The sequence below is a fragment of the Brachyhypopomus gauderio genome, unplaced genomic scaffold (genome assembly GCF_052324685.1).
Source record: "Brachyhypopomus gauderio isolate BG-103 unplaced genomic scaffold, BGAUD_0.2 sc108, whole genome shotgun sequence".
NCBI classification, from domain to species: Eukaryota; Metazoa; Chordata; class Actinopteri; order Gymnotiformes; family Hypopomidae; genus Brachyhypopomus; species Brachyhypopomus gauderio.
This window is the reverse complement of record NW_027506929.1, coordinates 208,538-228,575: the sequence shown is the minus strand read 5'-3', so window position 1 is coordinate 228,575 and position 20,038 is coordinate 208,538. Positions and strand designations below refer to the sequence as shown.

The 20,038-nt window shown below is 44.0% G+C and overlaps 1 protein-coding gene across 3 annotated transcripts; it reads left to right on the top strand.

Annotated features, from left to right (window-relative positions):
- Window positions 1-12,834: 12,834 nt before the first annotated feature.
- Window positions 12,835-19,191, top strand: irx6a (iroquois homeobox 6a). 3 transcript variants are annotated; one of them, XM_076993294.1, is made up of 7 exons: window positions 12,835-13,547; window positions 14,315-14,575; window positions 15,005-15,114; window positions 15,360-15,655; window positions 15,997-16,662; window positions 17,832-17,946; window positions 18,559-19,191. In XM_076993294.1, exons 1-6 carry the CDS (start codon window positions 13,482-13,484, stop codon window positions 17,939-17,941), a joined length of 1,509 nt encoding a protein of 502 aa, XP_076849409.1. In that variant the 5' UTR covers window positions 12,835-13,481; the 3' UTR covers window positions 17,942-17,946; window positions 18,559-19,191. The 3 variants fall into 3 exon arrangements, with proteins under 3 accessions (XP_076849409.1, XP_076849410.1, XP_076849408.1); XM_076993295.1 differs by having other exon boundaries at window positions 12,840-13,547; window positions 14,365-14,575; XM_076993293.1 differs by lacking the exon at window positions 12,835-13,547 and having other exon boundaries at window positions 13,645-14,575.
- The last annotated feature ends 847 nt before the right edge of the window (window positions 19,192-20,038 follow it).

The following is a 20,038-nucleotide window of genomic DNA, read 5'->3' as shown; positions in this document are numbered from 1 at the left end:
CACTTTGAAGTGGCTAGAGGGGATTCCCCTAGCTGTGTGGAGGATTCTATTTACTTACACATGTACACACACACAGTGCGAGGGGGGGGGGGGGGGGGTGTACGGCAATATTGAGGAGAAAGATGACAGGCTTTAATTTGCCTTTATGCCATGATATGAAGAGCAAAAGAAGGGACAGAGTATATATAAATATATATATATATATATATATATATATATATATATATATATATAGAGAGAGAGAGAGAGAGAGAGAGAGAGAGCGAGAGAGAGAGAGAGAGAGAGAGAGATATGCAGGCAGATACAGGCAGAGAGAGACAGCATGAGAGAGACAGCATGGAAACACAAAGATGGAGAGCTGACCCTGAGAAAAGGCTCCAGGAGAGAGGTATAGAGCTGTTCTGGGGTCAGCCCGGCCCTGAGAAAAGGCTCCAGGAGAGAGGTATAGAGCTGTTCTGGGGTCAGCCCAGCTCTTTGAAAAGGCTCCAAGAGAGAGGTATAAAGCTGCTCTGGGGTCAGCCCGGGCCTGAGAAAAGGCTCCAGAAGAGAGGTAGAGAGCTGCTCTGGCGCTGAAACGAATAGAAAGAAGAAACAGGGGGGCTTTCAGCTTCCTAAAAACATTCTGACACTTTAAACCTACGGCTGTTTCCAGGCTGTAAATACTCAATGGCCAATCAATGGTAGTCAGCCTTAAGCAGTGGAAACAGAGTGCCGTGAAATACTGCCATCCCGAGCTATGGATTTCCAATCGGGCCTCGTGACACCGGGCACTTTGAAATGCAAATATTAACTTATGCCCATTGTCCTTCTCATGCTTCAACCCGTATTGATCGGCACAAGCCGACGCTCATTGATCATTGAATATTTAATGGCAATAATTAAATCGGAGGGGTTCGGCACTCAGCGACATTGCGATGGTGCACCCACAGACACCCGACACGCTGAGAGGACGTCACTTTTAATTACGTCCTAATGCAGCATCAAATCACTCTTTATAGGATCTGCAATTAGTGTGATGCAAAGAGCAATCAGGAGAGATCTTCAGAAAAAGCTCCTTCACTACCACTACGTGATGGTATAGCAATGTCTGAATATAGGCGTTGGTGTGATAAATGAACCAAGTAGAGCAGCGATCATGGTTGTGTACAAGTGTAGTATGGTATAGGAAACATACTCATGGCAGTATAGTAGTATGGCAATGTCTATATTGTGTTGTCATGACTAAAATGAAATGTTGGCAGTAAGACCACACAGATACTGTCAGTGATGATGTAGAGTACGGTTCCAAATGGCCATGTGTTTTGACACTAATGGTATTCTGACCGTGCACAGAGGCTAAATCATGACAAAGAGGTTATCCTGCTAAGTGACATCACTGGAGATGTCAGTAGGAGAGGATCAGTAATATAGCTTCCAGTGGGCCCTCTGAGATGATACTAGATATCATACACACACTCACATAGGCACACATGCAAACACATATACACAAACATGCATAAAAACACACACGCATGCGTGCAAGCATACACACACACACACACACACACACACACACACACACACACACACACACACACACACACATCAAATTTGAGAAGAATTCGCTTATCCTTGTCTCATCCTCAGCAGGGTTACACTCCTCTAAGTGTGTGAAAAATGGGAAGGAGGCAAAACTCTCCTTAATCGACCGGCATAATTTATGACATTAAGAAGTGGAGGAAACAGAGAGAGGTTGCTGTAGAGATAGCATTAAAGGGCACGGCGCTCCACACGGGCCAATGTTAAACAAAGTGCCAATCAATAGCTCTTTTATTAGTGCCCACAATCAATGCATCACTGACGGAGCTGGCCAATTAACACTATCGACTGTGTGGAGGGCCGGGGGGAGGGGCAGTGGGAGGGGCTGGAGGGCAGAGAGGAGCAGAGACACTGCCATAGAGGAAAAAGTAAATGTGACAGTGCGGAAAGAAGAAGCTAGATAACATGGAGACAACACTTAAGAAAATAACCGCAATCACCACTCCCTCCTCCACCGCCACCTCCACCCTGGCCACTGCCAGCTCCGTTTCCTCTCCAGAGTGTCAGAGTGTTCCCACGTCGGCAGCTCCCGCTTGGAGTGTGGGCAGGCCCACGCGCTGACGGTGAGCAGAGGCCGTCTGTCTCCGCAGAGGAAGAGGGGGGGAGGTGCCCCCCCCCACCCCCCACCCCCGCCGTGGCCGCCCGGCCGTGCTGCGACACGCCACTGGGAAAGCTGCTCCACCTCTCTTCTCACCGTGTGAAGGGCATGTTAATGAAGATCTCCAGCAATGGAGAAGTCAAAAGTGTGTGTGTGTGTGTGTGTGTGTGTGTGTGTGTGTGTGTGTGTGTGTGTGTGTGTGTGTGTGTGTACAGTACATGTGTGTTTGAGTCTTTATTGACACAACCTCAGCATGGCCATACAATCAGGGTTTATTTTTTAATTCAGCAATGTTCTTGTCAGCACTTGCACAAATGGAGTGTATTACTATAAAGTCATATTCTCAATACTATTTTCTGTTCCTGTTATTTCATATCTAAGTACTGTGACTGCACACCTATGTGAAGTGTAGCCAGCGTGTCTCCTTGTGTTCTTTAAACAGCAGCACCAAAAGCCTTAATCACATCCTTGACCAAGAAAATCAACAGAGAACTATTGCAGGACACCTAATCCACTGCCTGTGTGTTCTGTCTGGCATCCGCTTTACAAGTACAACATCCCTTCCATGCTTATCAACTCATGTGACCACCCTCTCTGCAGACAAGAAAAAAAATACGATCCTCCTTCCTGTGTAGAGTTGTGTCCTGTTCCCAAGGAGAGAGGGTCAGGGGGCCATCTGTTTAATGTCACTGCTGCCCACCGCTCTTGGGAGGGGTTATCAGCACTCAGAGAGCTATCTGACCCTCTCCTACAGCTCCGCCACAACTCAGACAGCATCTGGAAACAGGACTTGGGGGTGGGGTTCCTCGGAGTGCAGAACCCTCTTCCATGTGTGATAAGCCTATTTTTTTCAGTTTTTGTTTTGTTTATGCATCATTTCAGAAGCCTGTCCGTCTTTCACGCACACTTAAAACTTTGTATATACACACACAGACACACACGTGTGCGCTTGAATGCATGTTCATACACGCACATGCACATATACGCAGGCACATACATATGCGCATGCGTGCGCACACACACACACACACACACACACATACACACTCTCACATGCACACATATGCACACATATGTACACATATGCACACACGCACGTAGATCAACGGATAGCAAGACAGACTTTTTCAAAACCGCTCCTTTGGATAAAACTCCCTTCTCGAACAGGACGGCCCGGACTCACTGTATGTACAGTAATAAAACTGTCACACTGAGTAATGGATTGATGCAATTACACAATCCGTCTGAAAACCAGGCTGAGCGCTGGGAGCCACACAGGCGGCCCCGGGGAGGTGCAGCTGGCGGGACCGAGGGCCCGGCTCGTCGGAGCGGCGTGGGGAATGAGCGCGGGCCTGAAGAGAACACACTCAAAAGGCACCAATCATCAGAAGAATGACATGGACCCCAGCAAATTAGAGGCTTACCTTTCCATCTGCTGAAGGAGGCAACCGTCACTCGTTTTCTTTGCTCTTCGCTGCCTCCCTCTCTCTCTCTCTCTCTCTCTCTCTCTCTCTCTCTCTCTCTCTCTCTTTTTTTACTCTTTTCCCCTGAGTCTTCAGTTCATGCCTTTCAAAAGCCTAATGAATTACAGACACACACTGCCATTCTAGGGAAGAAAAGACAAAAAAAAAAAAACTCCAGCATTTGCCGTCTTCACGCCGTATGAAAGTTTAACCCGGCCCTTCATTTACTGGCTTCTTTGATGAATTAAAAAGAAAAAAGTTTACTCTCTCTTTCTCCTTCTCTATTGCTCTCTCTCTCCCTTCCTCCACATCTTTCTCTCTCTTTCCCTCCCCCTCTCTCTGCCTTTCTTGCTCTGTTTTCAATGTATCCTCTATGGCGTAAAATATTCACCAGGTGGGATTTGCCGTGTTCGTCGATACTGTGTCAGCTCATCAAACAAAGAGCCAGACTATAATCTGAGATTTGAAACATGGTGCTCTCGGAAGATAAATAAATAAATAAATAAATAAATAATCAAATATCAACAAAAAAAAAAATCTTTACATCTCTACTGTAGCTTCCCCTGTTCTGTTATTCAACCTCCACCTGTCTTTCTGAGCATCGAGAGACTCGTATTCCCTTCTCAGAGAAAGTAGCAGACACACTACACACAGCAGACCAGACAGATATAATAACATCTGAAGCTGAATCCTGCCTCTTTGATGCAATCACCAAAATCGCTCAGGGGTCAGCAACTGCAAGAACAGAACACAGATTACGGACTTGAAAACTAAGTTTGCACCATCCTGTGAGCTCCAGCCGGGAACAGCCGGCACCGGTTCAGTCCTACACATGCCTGAACGCTGCTATCCTGAAGAGTGGGAACAAACATGTGACCAGCTACACTCTCAAATGCAAAAACAAGAAAGTATTCCAGCAATCAAGCACCAAGTTCCCTTTTAAGTGGCGTCTAAACACACTAAATCTAGTTCCTTTCTTTCTTCCTTTCTTTCTTTCTTTCTTTCCTTCCATCCTTTGTATTCTTTCTTGGGACATATGGGTTATATATGCACCATGTTTTATCTGTTTAAATAACCGAGGGAGAGCAGCTATTTTTGTTCCTCACTCGGTGTCCAAGCTGAATGAAGTTCACTGAATTCTCAGAGGCCAGGACATGCCAATAAAATGCATACAGAGAAGGTATGTCAGGCTGACTAATCACACTCAGAGAGATCAGACAGACAAATCAAACACAGTTGGTATACAGAATAGCTTGTTTAACTATCGTGCTAACTTGGACCAAGGTCAGTCGAAACACAAGAAAGTAGGTCAGGACGACTAAACGCACGCAGAGACACATGTCCTGCATATCTAAAGTGATACAAAGAGAAGCCGTTCTCTTTGCAGCTGTGCCTGAAAGCTGGAGACATGGGTTTGGGCCCATAAGGTTGGTGGTTCAAGCCCTGCAAACAGCAGTAACCTTGGTTGACGTGTGGAGCAAGGTCCCCCCAACATCCCAGGTAGCTGCTGTAGGTGGCTGCCCACTGTTCTGGGGTGTTCACTCTGGATGAGTTAAATACAGAGACGGATTTCCCTAAGGGGCTTGATAAAAGGTATTGCTTCTTCTTCTAATGTTAGCCCAGGATGACTAACATGAGGCCGGGATGAATACAAACAACCTTAGTGAGACAGCCTCACAGGGATGTGTTGTGTTGTGATGAGAGGAAGGGCACTTTGAGAATGTGTGTGGTGTTCCTCATGGCCTCTAGTACATCATAGAGTGCAGTCTCAACTCTCTTTGCTGTGGTCAGAACGCACACTGATAAAGGTCAGAGACCAACCCCATCAGTACTGCAGACAAGAGGCTGGGTCGTCTGTCCCTGTATTATTATCTGCAGGATGACACTGGGTAGTTATTAACTGCATTAATAAATGCAAATGTTTTTGTTTACATGTTTTTGTCAGTCTGGTTGTTCTTGTCATTGCTACCATTTTTTTAACCATTTTTTCCACCATTAATGTTAATAATCATATTATTTATTAAACTAATGGATTATCCAGATAAATCCAGATTATTCTGGATTATATTATCAGACAGTGAAGAAGATGTATACTTCTAATTAGCCCAAGATTTTTTCTAAGAAAAGATGATTATGTGGTCACATTATAGCATTTTAAAAAAATAGCTATTCAAAACTTTTTTTATGCATCAAAACTATTCCAAACGGTTTTACTGTTCACATGTTGGAAGACCTTTCACATAAAAGGGATCTGTGTCATATGTATAGAAAATGTGACATTACTGGTGTAGGCAGTGCTAACCAACCCACATTCCCACATAATGTCTGTTGGCTGTTTCTAAACAAGGAACCTTGAATGTGTTCGTTAATACAGGGTTAAGATGAAGGAGTTCTTTTTTTTTTGCTAACGTTTTAATTGACAGAATTTAATTGAGTCTCATGCTTGTACAACTGTTGCGTTCATGTTCGGGAGTTATTCTGGGGCAAGGGAACATGTCACGTACCCGTGTGTGTGTGTGTGTGTGTGTGTGTGTGTGTGTGTGTGTGTGTGTGTGTGTGTGTGTGTGTGTGTGTGTGAGCGAGTGCAAGTGTGTGTGTGTGTGTGTGTGTGTGTGTGTGTGTGTGTGTGTGTGTGTGTGTGTGTGTGTGTGTGTGTTGGTTACACCAAGGTCAATTCTCTGTGTTTACTTTCAGCACCTTGTGGTGGCACTGCAATATTTGACACTTGAATTTAAGACTTCATTCACTCCATAGCTCCATTTAACAACCTGTACTGACTGTACCTCTGTGTGCTTGGTTTATGTTCAAAGTAAATAGAATACCTGTTGAAGGGGCTTCAGTACACTTTAATCCCAGCAACCCTCTCTTCTCCAAGCTCCTCCAGCAAACACAACTGACCACAACAACCCCAGATCTCAGACAACTTACATCAGAGGGAACAGCAAAGCAGACAAATATCTTAAAACTATCTTAAACTCCCAGGATTGCATTTCAAGGACGTAGCCCACTGCAGCAGCATCTTCTTTTCACTTAGGCGAGCCGCATCTAAATCAATAAAGCAAAACCCTTGAGATTTGATCTAAGTGCCTTGATCTCTAAAGTAAGCTTGACAATCTGCAAATCAAAAATTAGCATTAACGCCAGCAAGCTGTTACTGCGTTTGAAATCGGATGATGGATGCACTAATCACAGCTAAGGTCAGAAGCTTCATTTCAGCAATGTTCGGGTCCACTTTACGATAACCAGTGACTCCACCAATCAGAGGTATTTAATTTCACCTTCTGTACAGTTAACAGTGCCGTTTGATGTCTGCAGCTATTTAACATCTGTTTTCGGCTCCTCTCTACAGATTCTCTCTTCTCCACTAAAGGCTGCTGTAGTTAAATCCAGATTCCTGTTCAGGAAAAATAACTCCAAAATGCTCAGGTCTGGCAGTGGGCTGTATAACACAGGCAATTTAAATAGAAAAAAAATTGGAAAACAAAGAAACATAAAAAATAAAAGAACAGATGAGTCGCGTCTGAATGGCAGCGGCACTGAAGGAACTCCCAGAAATGCATGACAGCATTCAGGGAGAGAGGGGTGACATTCCTGCTGTCTTACACCAGAGTCCGAGCTAGCCAGTTCTCCTGTTTGTCATTAAACGGTACCATCTCTCTGTTCATCGAGGTTTTACTTCAGCTGTTTTATAACAAAAGCCGTGGAACTTTGCTCATGGCCAGAACTAGAACAGACATGTGGGATTTGGGAGGATCCTTTGAATGTGTCGATATAATGGCTCAGCAATAAACTTTACACCATTTTTCATCTTGCTGTTTCTAAGTAAGCAGAGCGTGGTAAGGCCGTCCCAGTCTGAGGAACATGTGTGTCCCGCAGAGAAGAATTCACACATAGGCAGACGATGATCCCAACAGGATGTGCCAACTCTGGGTTGACGCTGAAGATGCTGGCTCTGCCGTCCAGAGAAACACGGGCGTAAAGACGTCTTAAGCCCTGGGGCCTGCCCCTGCATCTCCGATGGAGAACCAGAGCGAGCAGAGGCTGTATTTTTAGAGACATCTGGCTTGCGTTTGGAGGCGGAGTGTGGAGGAGAAGGCCCTTGCTGCAAATGGGTACCAGAGGCCCCTGAGACTGGGCAGTCGCCGTGGAAACACTGCTCCATCCTGCTGCGCGGGTCGGGCCGGCGTGAACGCTGCACCGGCACCGCGGCCCGGTCTGTTTCTGGTTACCTCGGATACAGTGTGCTCACCCGAAGATGAAAGTGTTTGGGCCGGTTTCACTAAACCTGCCAAACGAGACGTGGATAAGTGACGACGGCCACTGATTGGTCACTTCTGCTCTGGCCTAAATCCCCAGGATGAGGGCCCCGAAACACAAACCTTTCCACAAGCTGCTGGTAATGGAGGATAAATGAGCGCACTTGTCTTAGTTCGTACATGTAACCCAATCTTGAATTCTGCTGCCCTGCACGCCTTCCCGTTATACACCTCCACTGGAACTGCCCTGGCCCAGGGGCAAAATCAAAAAGGAAAGGCAAAAGCTCCCTTCTCCATTAGGAGGACTTCGCCGCACCAGTACCGCCTGGAACCCAGAGTGTGGCTTTGAAGTAACAGCAAGGGGAAAAGTAAATTTGACATTACTACAGCCTGCATTGCTTTAATGCAAGCAGAAAATAAGACTTAACCCCTGTCACTCCCCATGCTACTAAACCACATATGCCAGACTGTTGAAAAGAATAATCCATTGGGACTGAGAGATGAACTGAAACAAAAAAATCCCTTAGAAAAAGAGAAAAAGAGAAAGAAAACAAATACAATCAAACATTAGTGCTTGGGTAAGCATCGTGTTCCCTGGCTTACTTGTGGCCCTCAACCTCATACCAACTCCACAAAAAAGAACAGAGGGGTGTGAGGGGGGCCAGCCTCTCAAAACAGTTTATGCAAACAAACATCAAGCACAGCTATTTGTATTGGCATCACTTTACACTTAACCGCCCGCAACCCACCGCAGATGGGCCCTCTCCCCGGGGGCCATAGAGACAAGAGGGAGAGAAGAGAGAGAGAGAAACAGAGAGAGGGAGAGAAGAGACTGAATGAGAGAGAGACAGACAGGCAGACAGAGGGAAAGAAGAGAGAGACAGACAGACAGAGGGAGAGACGAGAGAGACAGACAGACAGAGGGAGAGAAGAGAGACAGACAGATTGAAAGAATACAGGAAAACATGGTGGAGGATAGCAATGCCAGCTATAAAAACATCACGTTATGGCAAAACACGGACACGGACACGGACGCCGACAATGTTTATGTTGTAATCTATGACACAAGATGATCATAATTAGTGTGACAACAATCCAAAATGGGACCGATTTGCTTTTGGAATGAAACAGGAAAAACGTCTCTCTGTCTGCTTCTCTCTCTCCAGGAGACACCATTGTCCAGAAGCCATCCTCCAGAACACCAACCACACACATTCTGATACACATCCACACTCCAATGTTTAACCACACACACAACGCAAATGTGAAACAATAAACAAGAAACATGCAAGGCAAACCCACATTTAACAAAACACACAAGAACAGACACATACATCATACAACACACACACACACACACCCACACACACACACACACACACACACACACACACACACACACACACTTGTACTAACCAATTCACTTCCACAAGTCACTGCCAGGCCACTGTGTATGTGACAAGCTACAAATCTCTGACAGTAACACTGATGATAGGTTTACATCACATCCTTCAGGGGCATCTGCCAGCTACTGAAGCCTATACACACCCCCACACACACGCACACGCAAACACACACAAACGGGGGGGGTGGGGGGGGTGGTGACAGTAGACACACAAGCAAGAAGTCAACTTATACTTCCTTACATGAAAGTACTGGAATTCTTCATTTGGTTTTGAAAGGACATGAAACTGTTACATCATGACCACCGTAATGGAGACGTGAGGCGTCCCAGGTGTTATTCATACCGTTCTTCTACTGCAGTGGTTAAAACAGCTTTTTTTTTATTTACTCCTCTTTTCATGACAGGAAGTTCAAACTAGATTTTAGCATTGTCCTTTCCTGCAGACTGTCCTATTCAGGTCATTAACCACAGGAGTACTTAATGATGCCTAATTATGAGACTGTGATAAGATATAGGTAGGGAATAAACCAGCTCACCACCTACACTCAGGGGCATTATTAGAAAGAAAAAAACTGACTGAGAACTTTTTTGGTTGTGATTATTTAATAAAGCCACTAAAGTCCCTCCATGGTCAATTTAATCTGCAGCTCAGACAAAGTTTATTTTGGGTTTTGTGGGGCACTGGTTTGGCCACTATGATAATAATTTGAGTACATCTCATTAGAATATTTATTACTTTCTTTTCAATTTTTGGAAAATTTAACAGCATTAATACCTGGCCGGGAATGTAGTATGTACTGGGGCGGGGGTGTGCGTGTAATAATTCTGGTCCTTGTGTGTCAGGGATTCATCAGAATATATCAGGCCTATATCAGGTTTGCCTAATGAGGCATCAGTCTAGCACACTCACAAATGGAACCTCCCTTCCAGACCGGCTCTTTCTGTCTCCTCTTATTATTATTTCATAAAAAGCTCTGATCTGTCTTATGAAAAACCTGCAAAGCTTTGTGAAATTCATTAAAACAGCATGAGAAATGTATTAAATGTGAAGGTGAAGCCGGCTGTTGGTTTAACCTTTCTGTGCAGTCGTTCTGAGCCATGATAATCCTCATGCAACGCTAACAGAGGCACTAGCACACTCACACTCGCGCGCACACACACACACACACACACACACACACACACACACACATTCACAGAAGTAACCAAAGAGCCCATTCACACACCTGAGCTGTAGTGAGCTTTGAACACTTTATACATATACATTAGGGTTTGCTATAGGTGCTTTCCAGAAATAGACTATGACACGTGCCACTTCTGCGTTCCAACTCTGAACAATCTAAAGAAACATTCTACAGAACATTAAATGATACAGAAAGTGATCTCGATTTTTTTTATTACAGTTTTAGACAGTGAAGTTTAGTATATATTCAGTATTGCTCTAGATTCTCTAGATTTCTGGTGTCAAGTCTATTGTTACAGCTGTAGCGATATAAACCGTAGCTGTTTAACAAAATTAACATGACAGTTTAGAACGGCACAAAAATGAAACTGTTCATACACAGCGGTAGCAACTGTATCTCATAATTACCATCTTAACTGTAAATGGAATAGTCCTATCCAAAAACCACAGCACAAGTTGTTCATAGGAGACAAGTGACGTGTTAATGTCTGAATTTAGACAGAGCGGCACCTAGCACCACACGGCGGTGTGGGAATAGCAGGTTGGTAAAACGATACGGGCGGATTGAGGAGCTGGTCAGCCCGCCCTGCCTCTTCAATTAAAGCTGCTTTAGGTTTCAGTCCCCTTGATCCACCGCCAGTGCTGCTTATACATAATGCATGAGTGGCTCCACGTGCACTCGGGCTATCATGCGCGCCCTTGCGCGGAGGTCGGAATTCAGCAAACTATCATGACCGCACGTAAGGTGATCTGACCTTCCGTCTCCGTCTCCTTTGGTGTTTAATACTCCTAACGCACGCAAGAATGAGGTGTTTCCCTTCCAAGCGCTTTATTAATGTGATCAGTGAATTGTACTTGGAGGTGAATTATCAAGAAAAACGTCTTTCTTTATTATGTCAATCAAGAGCTCTATTAATAGGTAATCCTATTTATTTATTACACGCTTAGCTGAATATGTCTGAAAACACATAGTCTACTTTAAACTTTAAATGCATATAATAGACAATCACAAGTGCAAAAGGCTGTATTATTTGAAGAAATGTGATTTAATGTGTTTAATGTGTTCATGGAGTTTAAACTGACACCTCGCGCGCCTTTCCAGACTTCCTCCCCGCCATTTTCTCCCGGGCAACATCAGGAATACGTGTGAAGACACGTCATACCAACACGCTCGTGGCAAGACGTCGGCGGCTCCGCGAGGACCATGGCTTTCGTCGTCGTGAAGTATTCAGGGGCCTGAATGCGGTCACTGTAGCTTATACTCCGTTAGCCTTTGTGGTTCATCTTTCCATCAAGGATCATATCTACTCGCAGCTCTCTGGCGCCACTCGAAGAGAAAGCACGTAATCGCAGAGGGATCTCCAGGGAAGGCGCTCATCCCTTTTAAGCAAGGGCAATTATATATTCTCCGTATATTATGCCTGGCAGTGGTGGAAATAAGGAGAGAAGAACTCGTGCCTCGCGCTAAGGTTATAGGGAGGGACATCAGCGTCCCTGCAGTGACTGTTCTGCGCGAGGCACAATAAGTGCGTCAGTATTGTTCTGAAAGAACTGGGAGCGGTCGGCCAAGGTGATATTAACAGTTCATAGTTCAAGCCACTGGTGGAATGAGAGCGAGATTTAATTATATTGTCTCAACAATCAAATAAAGCTTCGTATTTTTACTCTTTACTTTTATACCGGGCAAAGGAGCGTTATTTCTCCCGTTCGTTTCAAGTGCGTATCGTTCGATTAAAATGCGATTCTCGTCACCTCCCACTGCTGCGTATAATTAGACATGAGAGATTCAGCTTCCAGTTCTTTTTTTTCTTTTTTCTCCTCCCTTCTTTTTCCTTTCTGCTCTTCGAATTTCGAGGCGCATTCTCAGTCTGTAACTCCCTGGTTAAACAAGGCCATTTCCATCTGTTAATTGATGCAATTACGAATTTATCGTAATGGTCACGTAGGTCCCGAGATACACATCAATCAGTCTTCTATTGACCTGCCAGAGCCTTTCCCCGCGCATGCCCGCTGGGACTGCTCCTTTCCCTAATAGAGAGAGACGGAAACATCAGTGTCATTAACATCAGGTCGGACCTCTGCGCGGACAGACAGATGCGAGGTCTTTAGCCACCACTTCCGTTCATCCTCTTATCAAGTGTGCGTAAACCCACTGATGTTTTGTAGCACAGGACTTATTAGACTAGCAAAATATCCAAAGTAAAATTGAACAAAATAGCATATAAACAAATCTATAAAAAGTTATTTGTCTGTTTGTAGATAATATGATAATGGTATTAAGAAGAAATCCATCAAAAAGGGCTACCTTCAAGAGTACAATAAAGATAGAGGTACACGGCGAAGATTAAAAATGAAAGAACTGCTTTATTGTGAAATGGAACGTAATGAATTCGTTTAAAATGCAAGTTTACATTACAGCTTACATTAAATCTGTTTAGTATCCGTTATACGCGAACCTAAAATAAGATTAATGTTTCTCAGAGAGACTGATCCCTCACACATTTTGTTTCTTTTAAAAACTCTAAAACACGTTATTGCACAAAACCGAGATGACAGAGCTGTCCAAAACACATTTCAAGTAAAGCGCGCGCTTGTGCTTGTGATTGGCAGACATTATTCTAGCCTCGCAGAGCCGGCGTTCCGGGACCACCGTGACGTCACTCCGAGACCCGGGCACGAGTGAATGCTAAAGTACTATAGAGGCGCAAATAATGGCACAAGCAGAACTCCATATCTTGCAAGTCTTACGTTATCCTTTAAGCTTTCTTCAGCACCGCCAACAATCATTTTATACTTGATTGGGATTTACTCCGAATTCTATTTCCTTAGGGGGATTACACGTACGTATAAATCTAAGATCAGGTGTAAACAGCCAGAGCACTCCCTCTTAAGTGCAGTCATCTATTATTGAGCGAAAGGCCGAGCATGGAAATGTGTGTAAGACGGTGGATTTGAGCTAGATTTGGTTTCAATCGATCAGCGGAGAAGAATATTACTGATGGTAACTAAAGAAGCAGCTATGTCTTTCCCTCAGTTTGGATACCCTTACAATGCAACTTCTCAGGTAAGCAAATAATAATACTAATAATAACATGTATTGTTGTTGTTTGTCATTAAAGCTCCGTGCCAATACACACAGTCACGTTTTCACTTTTACCGTGTTTTGGAGGTAGCTTTAAATTTGATGCAGCTTTCTTACTGACGTCAAACTCAACAGTACATGTTGTCTGTCCACATTTAGAGTAATGCGCAATTTGAATTATGAATGAACTCACGTGCTGTTGTGGGGTGACAAAAACATGTGTACATTACCTTTAAGGTGTAATTGCAGAGCGCGCGGCTCCTCCCTTCACCGGGACTGTATAGTGTGCGCAAATTGGCCAAGCCGTTTTAACTTTTAACCACGTTAACATCTATAAACTTTCATGGAACTTTTTGTATGGCTAATGATAATCTACTTTTATTAGACTTTTAGTTAATCTCAACACTGTAAGAAGTCAGAGAGCGTCAAACTTCTTCACAACATTCTTAAACATGGCGAGAAGTTTTTGAATCACTTTTCAGCTGCATGAAATTTAACGCCCACCTTCTATTTAAAACATGAATGGCATTAAAAATAACTGCATTTTCATAATGATTCTCTACATTTATAGTTATTACTAATATCAGACTGACTTTATGAACAGTACATTTTTATGTCGAATACAGAATTTTCTGGAAAAATATACACCTTACCTTCGTACGCTACATTTCACCAAAGCAAAACGAGCAAAGATTAAACATGTCTACAGCAAACAAATAACGTGTCCTTCCATAATTTTCTTCATACAGTTTTTAGTGTCGCCAAACCCCACTACGACTTGCTGCGATTCGATTTCCAGGTCGGTTTCTGAGGGATCCAACGCGTCCCAGACCACCGGCACCTTCTGCTGTCCCTCATACCAGAACCGGCTCCTGGCGAGCACGCGCACGGAGCTCAGCGCGGCGCTCGGGATGTACAGCTCTCCGTACACAGCGGCAGCCACAGCCGGTCACAATTACGCCAACTACTTCCAGTACAGCACCGACCCGTCCACAATATACTCCACGCTGGTATGTGGTGCATTTTAATTTGATTAAAAGGCGTTCTGCATTTAATCGATCGACTCATCACAGTCTCTACGCTCTATCGATTACTTTTTGTTGTTTATAGCATCAAGCAGATGAGGACCGAAGTAACTTTGAATAATAAGCGAATAAGGATACTATCTCTGTTTTTTCCTTGTTCATAAAGGACATTTTACTGTATTGTAATGACTTTGTGTAACGCAAATAATCCAGAAAATAATAAGCAGAAAATAAGGCCACAAAATGCAATTTATGCGTTTCACTTATAGCCTACTATATTTATATTTCCAAAAAACAAAAATAGAAGCTAGGCTATCATAACACTTCCATTAAAGTTCGATACATAGACTACTATACACTTTGTGCTTAACTACTTTTGTATTTTAAATTTTATCCCACGCGTTGTCTTTGCAGACTCCACAGTATGACGTTAAGGAGGGGACAGGGAACCTTCACAGTGGGATACCACAGCATGCTGCTTACTATCCGTATGATCACTCCCTGAGTCAGTATCAATATGACAGGTAAGAGTTACAATAACACGTCACTAGAAACCCCCATGACAAGATTTTAAAGCAGTTTTGGGTATTGGCAGGACAGATGAATTAGGTCTGGATTTTTACTATGCATACTTAGGAAAGGTTGGTGTCAGCTCCACAAACATGGGCAATCATTGACCTTTAATATTACATTTGTGACAATGATGGGTTTTTTTTCCATTAATGCATGAATGTAGGAATAAAACAATAATATAGACATCTTTCTTCAGGTATGGGACTGTAGACTTTAACAGCACAGCCAGGAGGAAGAATGCTACTCGAGAGACTACAAGCACTCTGAAAACATGGCTCTATGAGCACCGGAAAAATCCCTACCCCACCAAGGGCGAGAAGATCATGCTGGCCATCATCACCAAAATGACCCTCACTCAAGTGTCCACCTGGTTCGCCAACGCCAGGAGGAGGCTGAAGAAGGAGAACAAGATGACCTGGTCACCTAAGAACAAGACTGGAGATGACAAGAAGGACATCCTGGATAAGACAGAGGAGGAGAGCATCACCAAAGGTTCCTGCTCCATGTTATTATCAGCTTCATCTGTACTTAGACACTAATCTTAGTAATAATAACAACACCTGACGTCGGCTTAATAAGAATAACACCTGAGGTTTGTTTTCTAACAATAATAACACCAGAGGTTGGTTTTGTAACAATAATTTGACCTGAAGATAGTTTTCTAACAATAATAAAGTTAGTTTCCAACAATGTGCTGGTTTGTTATGAGGCAGAGCTGTTAATAATTTGTATGAATAGTTAATCTGCTTATTTTTGTTTCTAAAAAATGATTAATGAGGCAGAGGCATTTTTTCCCAATGTCTCTGAGAGTGCATATCTTCATTCTTACGCAGACCCTAAAGACGGCAAAGAGGACCTCCACCTCAGTGACCTGGATGACATCGAGGATGAGGACGAGGACTGTGACAAGCTGGACGCTGAGTGTGATAAACACAGACAGGACACGCCAGTTCTCCCCCCGCCCGTCCTGCCCATGGCCAACCCTGTAAAAAAGGACTGCGATTCCAACCTGCCCATTTCCTCCACTTTACCGTCTTTCCCCTGTGGGGTGAAACGCATGTCGTCCATCATGCCCGACTGCATGGACCCTCTGGGTCCCAAGTCACGGCCTCCCGTTTTGCCTGTTTCTGTCTGCCCCGGGCCCTTCTCCCACTTCCAGGGGTCGGAGCAGAAGCCACGGATCTGGTCCCTAGCCCGGACCGCTTCTGCTGGTGGGGTTGTGCCAGGAAGTCAGCATGGGGCCGACCTACGGACTGGGGGCAGAGCCAGGAACTGCCAGGTACAGGCAGCCCGAGCACTGGCGGTAGAGGGTGGCGGCCAAAGCAGGGACACCAAAGGACTCCAGGAGCCCACACACCTGGGGCACACAGAGAGCCTGTTTGAAGAGGAGCTACAGGGGCGGAGTAAGGTGTACAGCATGGGGGGCTACAGAGAACTACAGGTGTATTGCTCCTCCTACCAGGCTGTGACAGATTCATGCCAGTATTCCAACATAGAAGGTAAATCATTTCAGCGTGTTTTTTTTCTCTCTCTCTCAAACAGGGCATCATAAAATGACAACATTGTGACCTTATTGACCTCTTGCTCTATACCTGCAGGTTACAGTAAACTATTGTGTAGTGTGTTGTAATTCACTTCATTTATTTGTTTCCAAATTCAAATCAAACTTAACCATGCATTCAGGGCTGGTCCACCGCATACACAGTGACTGTGTCCTGATGGTTTGTGGAGTTCTGTACTGTGTCTTGTGTGGTTTGTAGGATTCTGTACTGGGTGTAATGGGACTATGTCCTGTGTGGTTTGTAGTTCTGTACTGGGTGTAATGGGACTGTGACCCATGTGACTTGTAGGGTTCTAGAATGGGTGTAATGGGACTGTGTCCTGTGTGGTTTGTAGGGTTTTGTACTGGGTCTAATGGGACTGTGTCCTGTGTGGTTTGTAGTTCTGTACTGGGTGTAATGGGATTGTGACCCATGTGACTTGTAGGGTTCTAGAATGGGTGTAATGGGACTGTGTCCTGTGTGGTTTGTAGGGTTTTGTACTAGGTCTAATGGGACTGTGTCCTGTGTGGTTTGTAGTTCTGTACTGGGTGTAATGGGACTGTAACCCATGTGGCTTGTAGGGTTCTAGAATGGGTGTAATGGGACTGTGTCCTGTGTGGTTTGTAGGATTTTGTACTAGGTGTAATGGGACTGTGTTCTCTATGGTTTGTTGTTCTGTACTGGGTGTAATGGGACTGTGTTCTCTATGGTTTGTTGTTCTGTACTGGGTGTAATGGGACTGTGTCCTGTGTGGTTTGTAGCGTTTTGTACTGGGTGTAATGGGACTGTGTCCTGTATGGTTTGTAGGGTTTTGTACTGGGTGTAATGGGACTGTGTCCTGTATGGTTTGTAGGGTTTTGTACTGGGTGTAATGGGACTGTGTTCTCTATGGTTTGTTGTTCTGTACTGGGTGTAATGGGACTGTGTCCTGCGTGGTTTGTACGGTTTTGTACTGGGTGTAATGGGACTGTGTCCTGTGCGGTTTGTAGGGTTTTGTACTGGGTGTAATGGGACTGTGTCCTGCGTGGTTTGTAGGGTTTTGTACTGGATGTAATGGGGCTGTGTCCTGCATGGTTTGTAGGGTTTTGTACTGGGTGTAATGGGACTGTGTCCTGCGTGGTTTGTAGGTATCTGCTGTGGAGGGAAGTCTGAGGTTGAGTCTCCCCTGCTTGCTGACACGTGTCTAACACTGCAGAATACCAAGGCAACAGCTTTCATACCTGTGATGAAGAGGTGAAGGAGGTAAGCACATCTCTCTCTCTCACACACACACACACACACACACACACACACACACACACACACACACACACACACACACACACACCAACTTATAGGCATATATGATGTTTTTCTCAAAAAAGTCCACAGAAGCCACACCGACATCTGTGGTTTCACTGAAATAGCAGTCGATAAATCCAATTGGATTACTGCTTATTGGATAATACTTCAGTCGTTCAACAAACTCAGATGCATCATCACTGGTGGCACAGGAAACATCTAAATACATTAATAAGATTTGATTGATCTAACAGATTTAACAGAGAAAATGGATCAGTATAACTGGATTGCTTATATTTAATCTATTGCTCAACTGAACAAAAAAAGGCCTTCTGAAATCCCTACCTAACCGCAGCCCCCCATCTGTGTGTGTGTGTGTGTGTGTGTGTGTGTGTGTGTGTGTGTGTGTGTGTGTGTGTGTGTGTGTGTGTGTGTGTGTGTGTGTGTATTTAATGACAAATTATGTATGTATGTAACGTATAAATGCTGCGCTAAATTCGTGCGATACTGCGTGCTATTTCCCGTGTTATTTCCCGGAGTGTTTGTTCAGTCATTCTGCATTTCTGTCCTCAGGATGATGGAGGCGCTACCATTAAGCACTGGGACGTGTCTGTAACTTCAATTATGCACTAGAGACCTGAAATGAAGAACAAAGCTCGTGGCAGCTGAAACTCGGGATGTGAGCGCGGGTAGGGGCGCTCAGCTCTGTGAAAGCCGAGGTAGCCATAATTTTGCACAAATATAATTTCGAAAGTGTTGAAGATTTTATGCAACATTTAAAAAAATGCAACTGTTATGAAAAAACTGTGCGTGATTTCTGATGTCTGCAATGGCAATCGTAGTTTAGTGGTCTTATTTATCTATTTATTCCTTAATTATTCATTCACTATTTATTTCGTGTCATGCGTCTTCTCGATGTTTTGTTGTGTATGATATTTACGGTGGTCACGTGCTAAATGTTTACCTGTGTTTCGTTTTCTGGAGGAAAGCAAAGCTTATTGTTACTGTTTGATTTGCTTATTAAGGAGCTGAACATTTAAACCTGGAGAACATTCCAGACAAAAAGAACATCGTGAGCGGGCCTATCAGTGTTCTGTGTTTGCCATTTCTAAACTATTTTATAAGAATGCGTTTTTCAAAGACTGTCGTTTCTGTGTCATGATTTCTCTGCTTACAAATGGGTCAATTAAAACATTTGAAGCACTGCGCTTGATCAAAGTTTATCTTCTTGACTCGGTGTATAATGCCAGGACATTGCTGGAAGGTCATAATTCAGTCGAGGACGTGAATGAACTCTACAAGGCAGAGAAGAAAGGGGACATTATTCCGTCTTTGTCATTATTTAATCGGTAGTGGCATCAAACACTTTGTTAAAGTTCAGTTTCGCAACAAGGAAAGAATACGTTATGAATGCGGCATTGTGCTCGGGGCGCAAAGCAGCCTTCAGCCGTCTCATCCAGAAGAATACTTGTATTAAAAACGGGGCAGTCGGGGTGAGCGCCCATAAAAACACATTTACAGACCCATCAGTACAGTTTCTCAGTCTGAATACAATTCCTTTTGATTTACGAACGTATAGCCTACTGTTATAATCAGACGGAGTAAAGTTCCGAACAAAGTTTTTTTATGTAAGTCATTAAAGAAAAGGATCCAGCGAATGACCTACAATTTAGAAGCCAGTAAATTAAGCCACGAAAAGATAAACATTATTTCTGGTTCGACTGAGAGGATTAAATCATGTAATATGAGCATTAGGTCTGTATTATGTCTATTTGCGGAGCGCAGGCCATGGAGACGCGGTGTACCTGCGTGACTTTAGCAGATAACCCCAAGTGACAACGAAGACCACATTAAAAGCGACTGGCGCTTCTGTCGGACCCACTTGATAAATCCGATAAGGTTCTGGACCCTTCATCGCTCGTTAACAGACCTCCAGTCATTTGGGAACAGTGCAGAGCAAACAAGCAAATCCCTAACATAGTTATGGAGCCTATAGGCCTAAATATTTACCTGCAAAAGGACATCCAAAATTACCTGGCCTGTAACAAAAAGG

Bases quoted from the DNA above. Each gene is read 5' to 3' on its own strand.
- irx6a (XM_076993293.1), top strand. From the start codon at position 14,162: ATGAACAGTACATTTTTATGTCGAATACAGAATTTTCTGGAAAAATAT. The intron at 14,576-15,004 runs GTATGTGGTGCA...TTGTCTTTGCAG, and splicing joins CCACAATATACTCCACGCTG to ACTCCACAGTATGACGTTAA. The intron at 16,663-17,831 runs GTAAATCATTTC...CGTGGTTTGTAG, and splicing joins CCAGTATTCCAACATAGAAG to GTATCTGCTGTGGAGGGAAG.